Source organism: Scomber scombrus, chromosome 10 (genome assembly GCF_963691925.1).
Source record: "Scomber scombrus chromosome 10, fScoSco1.1, whole genome shotgun sequence".
In the NCBI taxonomy this organism is placed as follows: Eukaryota; Metazoa; Chordata; class Actinopteri; order Scombriformes; family Scombridae; genus Scomber; species Scomber scombrus.
In genome coordinates this window covers 22,613,127-22,630,463 of record NC_084979.1, presented here as the reverse complement: position 1 = coordinate 22,630,463, position 17,337 = coordinate 22,613,127, and the positions used below count along the sequence as shown (strand labels likewise).

The following is a 17,337-nucleotide window of genomic DNA, read 5'->3' as shown; positions in this document are numbered from 1 at the left end:
TTAAATCACCAGTCTGCCAGTCTCCATCACCTCACTGTGTTGATGATTGGACTCCCACACCCAAGAGATTTCCTCTTTTCTCTTTATTTTCTCTTCTATTCTCCTTGTCCTCTTTCTCTTTCTGTCACACATACTCTTTTTCTCTCATACTCTCTCTGTCATATGCAGACTCTACCACACACACACACACACACACACACACACACACACACACACACACACACACACACACACACACACACACACACACAAACACACACACACACACACACACACACACACACACACACACACACAGAAACGTGCACATTAGAAACTGAGACAAACACTGACCCCCAGTGGAAAAGCATCGTTAAAAACTCTCCCAGGATGAGAAATCTCCTAACCTACAAAAGTCAGATTTTTGCAGAGCTACAGTGCAGTGTGATCAAACGAATCTCTTTTATGTGTCTCATAGGTCTTCACTCGCTACGGGAAGTGTTATACCTTTAACGCAGGGGGTGATGGACGTCCTCCCCTCATCACCACCAAGGGAGGCATGGGTAATGGACTGGAGCTCATGCTGGACATTCAGCAGGATGAATACCTGCCTGTCTGGGGAGAAACAGGTGAGGAGAACATAATTTACTCCATTCAAAGGCTGGTGCTCCCAAGCAGAGCTGGTTATCTGTCACACTCTCTAACGGTGTGCAAGCAGGTGTGTGGGTGTTAATACCTCTAGTGTCTGGAGTCATTAGTGAAATTGCCTTTTACAGTGTGTTGCACTGATCCCACACTATTCTTTTCATTTTGCAGATGAGACATCATTTGAAGCTGGGGTCAAAGTTCAGATCCACAGTCAGGAGGAACCCTCTTTCATTGATCAGCTCGGGTTCGGAGTAGCTCCTGGATTCCAGACGTTTGTTTCCTGCCAGGAACAGAGGGTACAGACTTTTACATTTCTTTATTTGTCAAATATAATTCTGGTTTATTATAACCTGTTTCTTGGTATACAGTCACTATTTCTTTTGGTAATAACATCGTATGCACTACAGACATTTCTGAGATCTGGGAACATCTAACAACATACACATGTAGCTACAACAAAGGCTGACTGATCAAGACACGGTTAAATCTAGTAATATTTCCAGATTATAACCAAAAAAACACAAGTGTGCTCACCTGAAATGTTGACAATAATTCCTCAGAAATACTGTGTGCAAAACTCAGGAGGTCTGTACACTGAATCGTTTTTAATTGCCAATGATTACATCTCACTACACGATGATACTATTGCATTGATTGTTTATATGAATAATTAGAAATGAATGAGTAGCTGCAGTTTAATGCTGCTCAGCGTCTGCTCTGAGACTTAATCAGGAATGATTCATGAAGAAAGTGGTCAGTATGTCAATAAACAGATAGTTAGAAACTAATCATGACACAATGATTAATTAATGTAATATTCCCCAGTTTGTTCTCACTTCTCATGATCTATTCATTCAGACTTATTCAGGAAGTTATTTATGAATGATTTGTCAGTTATCAGGCCATTCCTTATTCATTCCTTAATTACTATGCAGGATTTTGTGTAGCTCTGTTTAAGTGTTACATTTACAACTGATGGTTTGAGTATTTGCCTAATCTGTTTAAAATCTTTGTGATGGTCTGAGAGCTCATGTTTCTTACCCTGTTGCACTTTTTAAAAAAGCATTGTAGCTTTGTTTCCTGATTTCAGATAATTAACTTGGTCACCGCAGTGTTATTATTACTGATAGGAGTGATGGCCAAAACGAATAAGACACAAGTTGTAATAAACTGTCAAATCAGAAAAATTTAGAATAAAATTAAATTTTCCTCTTGTATTTGCATAATGTATTATTGGTGTGCCACTTATGTTCATTATTTGCTTGTATTCATTGTCATACTGTATACTATATTTACTGTCTCATACTTTGAAAAACGTTTAGGTCAAGTCATGCACAGTGAAAGTTCAAAGTGCTTACCGTCAGCATTAAAAACATTGATTAGCATAATAAAACTGTTATAAAGCAAAGTCTAAAGTACAGTAATACAACACACTTTAATTAGTATCAATAAGTACTTTAATAAGTATCAATGACCGTATTAATAAGTGTGTTAATATTGGGGAAAACAGTGGTTTGTGTATAATTATTGATGTGATGTATGATGTGTCATGTTGCAGCTGATATATCTTCCCCCACCCTGGGGTGATTGTAAAGTGACGCCCATGGATTCAGACTTCTTCGACAGCTACAGCATCACAGCCTGTCGCATTGACTGTGAAACACGCTACCTGGTGGACAACTGCAACTGTCGCATGGTGCACATGCCGGGTAGGAAACCGCTGTTACTGTGTATTGTGTCAGAGTTGCGTTCATGATGCTGCAGGGGTAAAAAAAATAAAATACCGTAGGCACTTCAAAGACGGAAAGCAAAGAAAAATTGCACTGACAGGCGTATGTGTTGCTTTGGCTGCAGGCGATGCACCCTACTGCACCCCCGAGCTGTACAAAGAATGTGCTGATCCAGCTCTTGGTAAGACAGAAGCTTCATTCATGTCTGATCTGAATCCTCACAGAACAGACACACATCATAATCATACCATGACATCTAAGTCACAGCTGCTATGGTCAAACAGTGCTCTTTGATTTCCTGCCTCCAGATTTCCTGGTGCAGAAAGACAATGATTTCTGCATTTGTGAGACACCGTGCAACATGACCAGATACAGCAAAGAGTTGTCCTTTGTCAAAATCCCCAGCAAGGCCTCTGCTAAATATCTTGCAAAGAAATACAACAAATCTGAGCAGTATATCAAGTAAGTATCAACAATGTCTTATATATAATATTGATTCAGTTGTCACACATACAAATATATATTTAAAAGAAGAAAAAGAAAAAACAAAATGAGGTATCATACAAATAATGCAATATATTACCAACAAGAAACCAAAATGTATGTTAATTTCTTCATATAAAGCTGCTATAATCAATATCTTTATGACAAAGGTAGTCGCTCATAGTAATAAACCCACAGACTCTGCAGTTCCTCTAAGCGCTACAGAGTTTTAAAGTGTCTTGCAGCTCATTGTTCTGGTTTTATGGCCCACAGCTTTATTGTTTTGGTTCATTCTCACCAATCACTCACTTCTCGCTTCCAGACACAGCAAGCAAATGTTTTCTGCAAAGAAAACTCTGATAAATTGTGCACTACATGCCCATCTCCAAACACCAAAGTTAACGACTAGCTGGTGAACATTTTAGAGCATTTAGCAGCTACAGAGCCAAATATTTACGCAGGAGCTGGTGTAGAGAAAAACAGAGGGTGAGTATCAGACTTAAATTCACCAAGTTGCCAGAAACACAACACCAAATGAATGCTAATGTTGCTCCGTGTCTGCTGGATATGTAAATAGTCAACTGCTCAATGCTAATATGCACAGATGTAATATTACTGCTTTGACTGTCTTTGTCTTCACAGGGAAAACATCCTGGTTCTAGACATCTTTTTTGAGGCTCTCAACTATGAAACTATTGAACAGAAGAAGGCTTATGAAGTGGCTGGACTTTTAGGTACAGCTTTATTGAACTATAAAGATATATTATCTTTTAAGTGTTGTAATACTGACAAATTTGTTTGTGTTGTTTGGAAAAAAAATGTTTTACTACATTATATGCTTTCATTTTACTACTCCAGGTGATATTGGTGGTCAAATGGGACTTTTTATCGGGGCAAGCATACTCACCATTCTGGAGATATTTGACTATCTTTATGAGGTGAGACATCAAGCAGATAAAAGTCTGTTTCTCAGTTATTCAGGTCATTGTTATCCAAGGACAGCTGAATTGAGGGCAAGTGGACTTTGCTGTAGATACTTGAAGTTTCAACTCTCATTCAAGGGGCTTCTTCAGTGCCCGGTATTTAACATGTTTACCTGTTGGGTCATTATCAAGGTCATTGATACTGGTTTGTTTGCTAGTGTTCATGGCTGTTTTAACAGTTGACAGTCATAAGAATCGTTGTAGTCACCTGAGGCAAATCGTAAATAACAGTTGCTGGAGTTTTTTCATTGTTTACGATGTAAGACCATGTGCAATGAATAAAGTTGGCTCTAGTCTCAGGACCAAACCAACATAGGTTAAATACCTGGGACTCCTCACCAATCAGTTAGAACCAAAGAGACCCTAGGATGAGAGGTGTTGAAGAAAATTACTGAAGTCCTTGATCAAAGTTTGCTGTAGCAGTGTTGGTTTATTAGTATTCCAAAATACACCTAGCTTACTGAGACAGAGTCGGTCTGAGACAGCAGATAGACCCACAGCAGAGGCCAGAGGGATAGTTGATAGTAGAGGGATCAGATCAAGTTGCGATTAATGGGTAAAGACATTGTGATTAGATCAACAGGATGGAAGGAAGCATTCAGACCTTCTAGTGTGACACAGACAAGATTAGAGGCAGGAAGAGGCTCCCAGACTAAGTACAAGCATTTTAAGGATCAAAAGGTGAGGAAAAGGGTGGTGATGGTGGGTGCTGCATTCAGACAGTCAGTTGTTGATAATGAAATCAAGGGGCCAAAACAGGTACTACATTCAGATACACTTTACAACGGATAAAATAAAAGTGTTTTTACTTAACGAGCCTTTGTGAGCCAACACTGACAGTAGGTGACCTTCTCTATTTTCATCCTCTCAGGTAATAAAGTTCAAGCTGTGTCGCTGCTCTAATAAGAAGCACAAGCACAACAACAACAATGACCAGGGCACGGTCCTGAGCTTAGATGATGTCAAGTGTCACGTCAGTAACTTTCACTAGGCGTCTGCAGCTGTGAACAGGGAGCTGCTGCTGTCTCTTGGGTCTCTGAGTGGATCCGTGGACTTTGTTCAATGCGGTAAGCCTCACTGCTGGAGCTACAGAGAACGTGTGTGAACTGTGCCTGGATAATGTTTACGAACAGTGCGGTTTACACGTTGCTAAAGTGACAGGAGAGCCACACAGGCAGCAGGACAATGAGAGCGGAGAGTGATCAACATGTCATGATGAATTTAAAACTGCATGGTCATCTGTAAACAGCTTTTCAACGACGTACGGTAACAGATACAGTAAATGGGGTCATGAACTAAGGTAAGGTTCATATGTTTTCAGTAAATCTGCATTAAAAAATCACAGCTATGTGGTGGTGTTAGGAGTATTTTTTGTAAAATAGTTGATGTGACAGTTTTTTTATTATTATTTTAGGTCATTTTTTTAGGAATTGCATGTCAGCACTGCGTTGTCTTTTCACTTTCGTCTTTTGACATTCGTTTTCATCAGTCTGTCGATTCTTGACTTTTTCAATTTTTCACCAGCTTTCCATTTTTATATTAATGTCATCCAACCTCATTTTATGACAGTCCTCCCTTGTTAAATCCTGTGCATTTTGACAATATACTATACTACCTCATCTTGCAGGGTGACAGCACCCTGAAGACTTTGAGCCAAGCAAAACTGACTTCAAAAAGGCAAATTTTTATGTCTTGAAATAAGCAGAATTTGGCATTAAAGCAAGCCTTTGTAACATTTACTGAACAGCAGTCATGGCCTTTTTCATAGAGGACATTTTGACATGTCACAGTAGAAAAGTGCAGGTGTTAATAATAAAATAAATGATAGCTGCTTCAGGTTCAGGGCTCTGGTATTGTTCATAATGGCTCACTGTCACGCTGTCATGTGGCTTACTGGGACACTTGAATAGAAAAGATTCATTGGTAATATTATTAGTAACACCTATACTTCTCCTACTATGACAGGTCAAAATGTCTGATCTGAAAAAGCTACAAAGTATAATGGTAAATGTTTATATGTAGAACTATAAGTAGTAGAAAAATCAAGTCTTTGAGCTGACTATGTAAAATATGATAACATTAGCCACCAAAAGCCACTGGTTATACCAGACCAAGTAAAAACAAGGTCCTTTATTTGTCACACATACAGTTGTACAGTGAAATTCAATATCTGCATTTAACCTATGTTAAGTATTAGGAGCAGTTGGCAGCCACTGTGCAGCGCCCGGGGACCAACTCCAATTTTATGTCAGTGCCTTTGGTCAACAGCACTGACGGGAGAATTGACCTAACATGTTTTTGATGATGGGAGCAAACCGGAGCACCCAGAGCTGTGGCAGAAAAACCTCACTGTGACAACAAGACCCCAGAAAGTCACTATAGTCCTGCACATAACCCAGTCAAACAGGGCTGGTGCTAGATTGTATCAGCCAAAGTGACAATTTGTGAAACTCTCACGAGATTTGTATGCGTTGTGTTTCCTGATTGAGCATGTGACCTTAACCCTACCCTTAACCTTAACCTACCCTAACTGTAACTGTAACCTTAACCTTAAACCACTCTTACAAAAGTTTGTCCTTCCAGCTGATCCAACTTAGCATTTACCATCAAACAGCATGTAATTGAATTAATTACACTAACATTTTGTTACCTTTGGACAGAGCCACACAATTCAATTTATACAAACCCCACTATGAAGAAATATTATAAAATAGTTTTTCCTTTATATAATTTGCCTTCAAATTCCCTTTTGATGACAGTCACTGTAGAAAAACACTAAAATCTTCTGGCAGGACTACGAAACAGAATTGAATCCATTAATTTAAGGGAACGTCATAGCTACATTTTTACATTTGGATGCTGTTCATTACATTTAATGGGACTAACCTTCAGGTGTGTTAATGTGGCAAAATAAAAATGAATCAGAATACATTTTGTTGAATGTGTTTGCCATCTTTTAGGGCTCAAGTTGCATGTAACACTGTACAGCCGCCATCTTCAATGTGGTCCATCGATGAACAGTTAATCTGCACGTCTGACTGCAGTTTGTTTCATCATCTGTCCGCCTGTTCGGTTGGTTATTGTGAGCATGTATTTATTTGTACATACATACTGTATATATATATATTTATGTGTGCAATGTCGCCCGACGTCAGTGCCAAATTCTGAAGCTGATAGAGAAAGCTTTGAAATGTTGCCCTCATGTCTAAAAAACACTAATATCTGTTATGAGTGAGGCTGTGGTTGGTAAACATGTTGGCTCTGGCAGTGCATGTTTAAAGGGTTTGTCTCATATGCCGTCTCTATTCTGACTGTGTTTACAAAAATTGAACCATTTTACAATATTCTGTTAGAGCTAATCTACTTAAACTAATTTCCATTGAGCTCTATGTTACGCTCAACCGGAAATGGGATTTGTATGGCGTGTAGCTGTGTAGTGTTACTATCAAGCACAATCATACAGCTGTAATTAAATGTAAATATTGCTATGGACTATGGATAATATGTATTAGCATAGTCTTAACTGTCTGATGTTGTTGTACTTGTTGTATTTATTTAATATAAACTATAGGTGTGTCTCAACTCAATTTATATGTACATAAAGTATGATGCCATTCAGTTCATATGATTGTAGATGGTTTCTATATAAAAAGTAACAAAAAACAACTATTTATGAAAGACCTTTAAGCTGTTTCCTTTTTTTCTGTTTATATTGCTACAATCACAGCTGCTTATACTGTATTCATCAGGAAATGAAAATGAACAGCTGTAATGTTGTTTTCCAGTGTCCACTGCATGAAGTCATGCATCTCCAAACAAGTCTCCCTGACTGCCACGCTTTCAGGTTCGGTTTGGTTTTGGCCGCCATTTTCTTTCCTTTTTTTTTTTTTAGATATGACAAGAAGATTATTTTAGTCTGATGATGTATAGATGAATTATGAACTTGAAGCAGTTGTTGTATCAAGAATTAAATGCTAACTTTATGTAACTTTTATTCACTTGCAGTTGTACTGTGTCATGATTTATACGTTATACTAAGAGCCATAATTTTATACAACATGCACTTTTTCATCATTAAGTTTTGACTTGAAATATAAATTATTATTAATCCAGGGCAAAAAATGGCTTCAACAGATTGTTCCAGGGTTACTTTCCACTGTATATCATTGTCACACAACTTCAGCCATTCTAGCAGTGTGGCTCCAGGGGTGACAGTCTGGTGGTTGATACCTCAACAACTATTGGATTGAATTGCCAAGAAATTTGGTACAAACATTCATGGTGCCCAGAAGATGAATCCTAATAACTTTGATGACCCTCTGACTTTTAATCAAGCATCACCAGCAGGTCAAAGTTTTCACTTCCCATGAAATATTACAAGAAAACTTCTGTTACCCACTTTGAGTTTCTCTTAAGTGCCATAAGGAGGTTCATATTCGTGGTTTGAGTGAAATGTCTAAAAAGCTGTTGGATACATTGCTGAGAAATTTGGTCCAGAAATTCTGATCTTTGGGTAAAAGTATCATCACCATGCTACAGAAATACTGTCATACAAACTCATTATTATATCTTATTAGCTAAATTAGGTATCAAAAGTGTAAAAACTGACTATTGAGTGTACTGTAGATCTTAAAGTAAAAGTGGAGAACAAAGTGTAATATTTCTTTCTTAAATGTAGTGGTATAGAAGTATAAAGTGGCATCACGATTAAATACACAATCAGTGGATAAATTCCTCAAAATGTTCCTATAAGTACTTAAGTGAATGTTTCGTTTCCAGCACTGGCTTTATGACGCTGATAGTGTTTCATAGGATTTACTTTGTTTTCGCCTCTGTTCACTTGAAATTACGAAGTCGTCAGTGCCTTGGGGACTCTGTTGCAGTAACCTTCTCCTCCAACACATCCCGGGCACAAACATGGAAAAGCAGAGCAGATAAAGTTCAAGGACTGAATGGTGATTTTACAAAATGTCACAGACTGTGGTGTAACCACTGGTGGAACATGTATCTAGACCTTTTACTGAAGTAAAAATAGCAATAACACACATTTTACATGAGCAATGCAGAAGTATTATAAGTACCTTAAAATATGAGGGAAAGTACTCGGATTGTAACATGTTGCCTTTCAGAGGCTTATATTATTATACTTAATGTATTATTTGATTATAATAAGTGATATAAGTAGCATTTAAATGCTGCAGCTGGATTTAATTACTTTATATCATGTTGGGCTTTTTTGTCAAAGAGTGTATCATATTTTATCATATAAATATTATTATATAAGAATATGTTATGAATATTTTTAGTCTAAGGAACTAGTCACTAGATGTTTAATGTCTAAATATAGTGACGTAAAGTATTCACTTTTTCCCCTGAAATGTAGTAGAGTAAAATTTGAAAGTTGCATAAATTGTAAATACATCATTATTTCATATTATTGTCTCAAATCTTGTTTTTCATCCCAAGGTAACTTTGCTAATGGATAAACAAACACAAAATGACTGTATTTGTTTCATGTAGTTTGGGACAGTGTTGCCTGCACACTGAGAATAGTGACATATTTCTGCTTATCTTGAGTACTGTTTGTGTCACTGTCTAAAGTCTAAATATGAGGTAATGCATAGCCTACAGTGTTCTTCCTGAAATGTAATGGAGTAGATGTATGAAGTTGCATAAATTGGAAATGCTTCAAGTACCCTAAAATTGTACTTAGACGATGGATGGGGGGGGGGGGGGGGGGGTGCTTAATTAAAAGTATAAATTAGTTTCCATCAGAGGGTTTTTAATGGTGTTTCAGGGCAATACAATGAGTATACTGAGGAAGCTTCTCAGGTTGTGTTTGCTTGTGTTCAACCATGTTGTCACCATGAAGCCATTTACAGCTGTCCGAGACTTTTGGCCGATTTACTTTGAGCCTAATAACCTCTCCGTCGCTGGATGAATGAGTGACCAGACTTGGCCCTCTCTGTCATGGGGCGGGCCAGTGTCTTCCCCCTCCGACAGGCCAATAAAATCAGAGGACTTGCTTTGCAGCTGCGTCTGAGCGTTGCATAACCCCACTGCAGGTCCACACACACGGCGGCAGTCAGTCAGTCAGTGCAGCTTCAAACCCCCCCTCACTTCATCGCTTTTATTACCTCTTCACCATGGCAGCTGCGAAGAAAGTCTGCATCATCGGCTCTGGAAATTGGCAAGTTATCGTGTTAATGCATTTAACTGTGAACATGCGGTGTGTTAAATATGGCCAACTTCATGCTTGAGTGTCCACATCTCCTTGTGCATATGTGCATGTAATGTGTGTATGTTTAGCTTGTCAACCCGGTGTGCCGTTGCTAGCCATTTTAGCATCACCAGGCAACCAGACAGCTAACGTTAACTAGCCGCAGTTTCCATAGTAACGTCAGAAAAGTTTAATTTGATAGCCGCTGTACTGTTATTTAATTCACTATAACCCGGAGCAAGCTGTCAGTGCCAGCTTCAATCAAAGTCACATGAGTGGAAAACTGATGCTGAAAACTGAGGCTGAAAACTGGCCATCTGTCAGTCACGATTTTGGCAGATTTTGCGTTCATGTTAGCGATAAATGCGTCAGAAATACAGAAATATGTAACGTATATAACATGTTAGCTCGATCTCAGCATAGTCACTAGGAGGTTAATGTTATATTAGAGCCCATTACTCCATTTAATTGCCCATCCACCCACCGTGGGGCAGCATGGCTTAATAATAATGGCAGCACAGGCAGACCAAACTCCATTCAATAGTTGGGAAGTCTAAAGTTTTCTTGTCGATTTAAAAAATACTAAACGTGGTAAAACACAACATTAGGCAAACAATGTATCTTTAAAGTCATGTTTACATTTCGGCTTGTATTTCTATTTAATCAGCCAAACATAATTAGATTAATTTGGCTAAAGTATCTGTCTTATAATCAGTGTTTTGTTACTATTGTAGTTCGCTATGTTCAGAGTGTTATCAAATGTAGAGTTAAAATATGAACAGCTTGATGCTTTGTGCATTGTGTTTATGCCACATTGATGTGTGGTACAGTCATTTGCCATCGTTTTACAAATATATGTTTATTTTTTTTAACCATAAGGTAAAAATCAAAGTTATGTTGCACAAAACAAAAGACTTCCTCAATCCAAATGCATTACACATATTGTACAATTCATTAATAGTTCAATACATTACCTACTGTGTGGAGGTTTGCGGAAACGCATACAAAACGAATTCAAATCCAATTTTTATACTACAAAAAAAAATAAAAGAAAAAAAAGCAATAACAGTTGCAAACTGAGATGATTATTATGAGCCAGCCAAGCATGTGTATAAATTCACATACACACATTTAGAGATCTGGTGGACTTTCAAATTGCACAGTTTATGTATAAAGTCAATTTGTGGAATATACTTGAAAAATAATTGAAAATGCACATTACATAGATTTTTAAAACATATTTAGAAATAATATTAACAAATATAAAACTGAGGCATAAATATTATTCTATATGAACTTTATAATGGATTTCATTGTGTATATAACCATGTATATTTAATGAAATATGTAAATATATGTGTATATCTTCACTGTGTATGTGTATGTATATATATATATATATATATATATATAGCCAATTCTTATAAATGTTTTGTGTTATGTATATAGGTATCTATTGCAAGAGTAGTGTAAAAAGGGTAGATATTTTTAAGCAAATGCTTCAGCCTACTTTGTTTTGGTTTTCATTTCTTGTATTTTTCCCCCACTATATCTAGGGGAGATGAAGAAAACAAGAACTTAAAAAAACTACTTTATTTATATATTTGAGTTTAATGACTGAAAAAACTAAACTAAAAACAAGATTGCATGTGAATAACACTAAATCACTAAATCTTTCCATGTAGTTTGACACAGTGTTTCCTCCTCACTGATGGTCACATAGTTCAGCTTATCCTATGTGCAGTTTGCCAGGTCATCCTGCTCAGAAAGCAGCAGATTATGAACAAAGAGTGACATGAATAGTAGGTTAATGTCCTGATGTCCGTCACATCACACTTGTCACGTGATAGTAAAAAAAAAAGTATTTACTATCTAGACTTAGAAGGAAAAATCAGAGAATATTGGTATCATTTCACTCACCTCTGCTGATCTTTGCTTAAGTGCACTTCTTCTGCTACCAAGCTGGCTGTTTTCTTGCCATGTTACTCATGCTGAATTGAAATTCAGTATGAATTTAACATGATTTCTAATCTGAATAAATACTAACACAGGGGTTCTGCCATCGCCAAGATAGTGGGTGCCAATGCTGCTCAGAATCCAACATTTGACAACACTGTTAAAATGTGGGTGTTTGAGGAGACGGTGAACGGGCGCAAACTGACTGAAGTAATCAACACTGAACACGAAAATGTGAAGTACCTTCCCGGGCGCAAGCTACCAGAAAATGTGGTAAGTGTTGGTAAAATGTTGGTTTTTCCCCATTTATCCTAACAGTAGTTCAGATTTAATGCCTGTTGCTTTGCTGTCTGTTATAGAGCATGGATGTAGACTCAAATTGTTATTATTTTTGGGTCCTTGAGGCATTTGTTTTTCACCTGCTTTTGTCCATTTCCATAAAAAGCTTCTTCCATCATACATTACCTTCTTATTCTTTTATAATGGATTTAAAACTACTGTAAATCAGTGTTTAAATGTGCTCTCAAAGCAGCTTGTTACACCAGCTCAAAGGTAACTTGCGTAAGACTTTGATGTATCTTCTCTGTTTCACAACACCATCTCCACCCTTCTTCCTCCCCCTCCCAGCTGGCGGTCCCAGACCTGGTGGAAGCATCCAGTGATGCAGACATTTTGGTGTTTGTGATCCCGCACCAGTTTGTTGGGAAAGTGTGTGATACCATTAAGGGCAAGATAAAGGCTGACGCACTGGGGATTTCCCTCATTAAGGTTTGACTTTGCTCACTGCGTTACATAATTATAATTGCTTGAAATTTTCCAGCTTTTGTCTTTGGAGCTTGGTTTGGCTGTAATTATTTTTGTATGCCAGACTGACCGTGGCCAGTTTAAGGTGCAGTGTGGACTTTGATCAATGCCAACCCCTCCGTGTGATTTAATGTAAATACACACCTTGCATATATGTTTGCTGTTCTCCAGGGTGTTGACGAGGGGCCCGATGGACTTAAACTTATCTCTGACGTGATCCAGGAGAAGCTCGGTATCACCATGAGTGTGCTGATGGGCGCCAACATTGCCAATGAGGTTGCTGATGAAAAGTTTTGTGAAACCACAATTGGTTAGTCTAATTACTGTGTTGCATGGTTTTGTATTTCTTTCCATGACACATTTTTTAGATTGCTTATTTTAGGACTGTTTGTTTTGAACAAACCAATTCTTGTTTAATTAGGACAAAGTTGCACTTTGATTAAGATTTTAAGTTACAAAAAGCAGCTTTTGTGGCCTTGAAATGAAAGTTGTTAGTCATCCTGCCAGTTTGAGTTCTTAATGAAGCTTTCTGCATCGTCAGCTTCGGGGTGAAAGTTTAATCTGCTTTGTAATCACTGTGTAAATGACAGAGTGGGCTGGTTCAGTTTGACATTTGCTTTCTTCATGTCCCAGCATGCACCACGTGACCGCGTGCTTTATGGGATCAGTGTGTTGTAACACCAAACAACACAAACTAGTTTTGGCAGTATTATTATTTGTTCAATTAGGAGAGGCAAATCTAACGCTTTGTTTCTACCATGACTCATGTTAGAAATCTCATATGTGTAAGGAGGTGACTGTTGTAACAAATGTTTTTTTTAAGGATGTTAAAAGATAACGAGTCCTTCTTTTTGCTTCCAGGATGTAAGAATAAAAACCACGGGGCTCTCCTGAAGGAACTCATGCAGACCAACAACTTCCGAGTTACAGTAGTGGAGGAGTATGATGTGGTGGAGATCTGTGGAGCCCTGAAGGTGAGATTTCAGTGTATGTTGGCTCGTAACATCTAATATCAGCCTGTAACTTAAAACTACACATTTACAACCATAAAAGTCAGATTCCCCTAGCAGGCTTGATTTGGAAGTGGTGAGATTAAAAACCAGTGATGTACTGTATATTATGAGAGAGGTCAGTCAATAGGGCGGACTTTGAACTCACCATTCAGGTTACACAGATGGAAGGAAACTGGATGAAAGGCCCTGAACTCATTTTACATTTATAAATGGCACCAGCATTGATTTTTTTTTTTTTCATAGCAGTGGGCTGATGTTGACATTATGCAACATGAAAAAATGGTTTAGCCAACTGCACAGTTGCAAAAGTATCTGCAACTCTGTCTGTGTGACAAGTCAAAAAACATTGTGAATGTTGTGGGTATGATGTAAGTTTAAGCTCTCAGGTTTGTGTTTGTAGTCAAATTAAAAGCACCTGTTTAGTTTTTGTTTTTTTGTTTTTTTTCAAGGTAGAAGTAGTTTATTAGATGATACAGACTGCTGACAAATCACAGAAAGTGACATGTATTTATTTTAAGCTTCTCATAAGCAGGAACTTTGAGTGCTTAAATCTGTTCTCAAGGATACATGCCAAATGTTACAAAAACCAGGACCCAGTGTATTCAGGCTTCTGCTCTACTTGAATATAATACGCTTATGTTTGTTTTTATCTCTGTTTCGGATTCACCAGCCAAAAGCAGATGAATCAACCATTCAACTTGCTTGATATGCAGGTTCGCACGAAGCGTTGTTGAAATTTGGATAGTTTGCACGTTGGCTCCTCTCTGAGTGTCTGTGAACTACAGTTACCCATATCACTTCCACCCTCTCTGTGTAGGTTTGCAGAGATGTTTTTGTGTATCTTTTGAGAAGCGCAACTCCAGCTTCATGTCTATGTATCAAACACAGTGTACCATTGGGCCCGCCTATCTCTGAAATAGTCTTATTTTGCATAAATGCTTTTTGAACGCAGCTCAACTTTCATAATAACTTGGCATACGGACAAACGTTCATTGTAACAGATGTTGTTTGGGGCCCTGAGTCAATGTGGATACAGTTTTGTACTTGCATTTTATGGAACATGTATTCAGTTTTTGCAGTGGTAACATAAAATTTGAACATGTACAATCCTGGGTCTAGATGAACGGGAAGAAAACTGAGAGAAAAAAGTACAGCACTCCATGGAGATTGCATCAAACTTTATCTTGGCGCTTTATCATAGGTCCTCCATAGGCCCACTGCACTCATATTTATTTGAACAGTGTTCTCCTTCAGTTAGTCTGGCTCATCCAAAGAATCCAGCTCTTGCTTCTTCCTGTCCCTTAGAACATTGTTGCGGTTGGGGCAGGTTTCTGTGACGGACTGGGCTTCGGGGACAACACTAAGGCAGCAGTGATCAGGTTGGGCCTGATGGAGATGATCGCCTTTGCCCGCATTTTCTGCACAGCCGGGCCCGTGTCCTCTGCAACCTTCTTGGAGAGCTGCGGTGTAGCCGACCTCATCACAACATGCTACGGCGGCCGCAATCGCAAAGTAGCCGAAGCTTTTGCGAAGACGGGGAAGGTGAGAGAGAGAGGGGGTTTTTTTTTGTGCATGTGTGTCATTCTTTAAGCAAATAAAGCTGCTTTTTTGGGGGGAACTTCTGAAATGTTTCATGTTTCGTCTCTTGCTCAGTCCATCGAGGACCTGGAGAAAGAGATGCTGAATGGTCAGAAGCTGCAGGGACCAGCAACAGCAGCTGAGGTCTATCTCATCCTTAAGCACAAAAACCTAATTGACAAGTAAGTGGATCTCCAGCACAACACGTGACATGGGGAGCTGCTTTCCATTTTCACTGGATAGAAAAGCCATCGATCAGTATACATTTTTTCCACTCATCAACAACTCCTCCTTTCCTCCAGGTTCCCACTGTTCAATGCAGTGTATCAGATCTGCTACCAGGGCCATCCAGTCACAGAGTTTATCAGCTGTTTGCAGAACCATCCAGAGCACATGTAAAAAAAGAAAAAAACAACTCAGTGCCTTGTAAATGGAGAGAATTACCACTTTTACACCTGTTACCTGTCAGAAATAGACAGGTGATGACCAGCCACTCCACAGCTGTCATGCTACAAAAATGGCTCCAGCCAGTGAGTGGAAGACATTGCATGACATTTGTGTGTGAGATCAGCTCTAGTTCAGCCACTTTGTCCTTAAATATCAGTTTCTAACATCATTTTAAGTGCTTTCTTTCATTTCCTAACGAATGCTAAAACTTCAAGGATAATTGTTGAGGTTTTTCTCACGAGATGATCCAATAGGTCTTTTTTACCTGAGAGGGTTTTATTTAATTTTTTGAGCTAGATGAAATGAGTCTGCATGACGTCACTTGAAAGACAGCAGCCAAATCAGAACACAAACAAAGAAATCCAGACTTCATTGGATAGGAAAAATATCATAATTCAATTTTATTTAAGATGTTTGATTTGATTCCTGTCTTGGACCTCTTACAAACATGGTACGACGTTTATATGGCACTTAATCATGCATTCAGATTTTCACAACGACTCAGGGAAAAGACCTATTGACAGCCTTCAGTAGGGGGAATTATCCTTATCTAACATGTGTGTTGCTACCCAGTTAATGCCTGTCCATCAGCAGAAGTTTATTAATTATAGATGTAATACCTCACCTCGTTATGTCTCTGTATGCTCTGTCTTACATAAGTCACTATGATATTTCCTGTCTAGTACTGTATATTAACATGAAGTCAATCGCACAGCAACTGTTTTTAACAAACAATGCAAGTGCCTTAGTAAGCACAGTTGCAAAAGTCTTGGCCGTTGTCTTTTTTCTTTTTCTTTTTTGTCAAACCAAAGACTTACCTCCTTTTATAATTTCCGTCCACTATGCCATTTGTTCCTGTGATCCTGCCTGATTTTGTTCACTCAGTTATGGCTAATGTGTGTTGGAAATTATGTCAAGATTTGTCTGTGAATAAATTAACAAAAATCAAATCATTGCTTGAATTATTTTTCTCACATTAGAAAGCCAGTGATCTGTGGATACACAGCACCACAGTGGGAATCTAGGCAGGAAGAAATACTGAAGAGAAACTAAATCACTTTGTCAGAGCTGACAATTGATACTGTACTGTTCTATAAACAGAAGTGACAGTATCAGATTGATGGCAGAATGGAGAGATCCATTGCATGAAAATACCCGTAATAGTACAATACAGTACATCAATTCCAAAGTAATTCATTTCAAACTCTGAACCAATAACTGAAAGGTCTAATGTGATCTTTAACCTTTTAAGTGTGTCATGCTTTTACCCAGAACCTCATAATGTGACAAGACAGCTGTTAAACCGCTGGTACAACGCTGTAGTGAGGCAGAGCACAAGTGCACAACACAGCAGAAGTTGGGTTTGTTTCTCACTGCTGTGAACAGTCGGGTAGTTTATAGATTAATGATCAATCAGCTAAATGTTAACAACTCTTCTTGCAACTGTACTTCTATGGGACTACATACTAGGCCTGCGACTAATGATTTTCATTATC

At 38.3% G+C, this 17,337-nt stretch overlaps 2 protein-coding genes across 3 annotated transcripts in view; both read left to right on the top strand.

Annotated features, from left to right (window-relative positions):
* LOC133987137 (acid-sensing ion channel 1-like) overlaps positions 1–4,814 on the top strand; it is a 46,654-nt gene extending 41,840 nt beyond the window's left edge. The window contains exons 3-10 of one of the 2 annotated variants that reach the window (XM_062426388.1): positions 458–608; positions 796–923; positions 2,186–2,336; positions 2,482–2,538; positions 2,666–2,819; positions 3,483–3,574; positions 3,699–3,778; positions 4,695–4,814. In XM_062426388.1, the coding sequence (XP_062282372.1) occupies positions 458–608; positions 796–923; positions 2,186–2,336; positions 2,482–2,538; positions 2,666–2,819; positions 3,483–3,574; positions 3,699–3,778; positions 4,695–4,814 (933 nt within the window). Of the gene's footprint in view, positions 1–457; positions 609–795; positions 924–2,185; positions 2,337–2,481; positions 2,539–2,665; positions 2,820–3,482; positions 3,584–3,614; positions 3,779–4,694 lie in introns of both variants that reach the window. The other variant, XM_062426389.1, reaches the window with a different exon arrangement.
* Positions 4,815–9,818: 5,004 nt separating this feature from the next.
* On the top strand, positions 9,819–16,791 carry LOC133987139 (glycerol-3-phosphate dehydrogenase [NAD(+)], cytoplasmic). The gene is made up of 8 exons (XM_062426390.1): positions 9,819–10,013; positions 12,095–12,272; positions 12,627–12,767; positions 12,975–13,113; positions 13,665–13,777; positions 15,122–15,358; positions 15,470–15,576; positions 15,697–16,791. Exons 1-8 carry the CDS (start codon positions 9,970–9,972, stop codon positions 15,791–15,793), a joined length of 1,056 nt encoding a protein of 351 aa, XP_062282374.1. The 5' UTR covers positions 9,819–9,969; the 3' UTR covers positions 15,794–16,791.
* Positions 16,792–17,337: the final 546 nt, after the last annotated feature.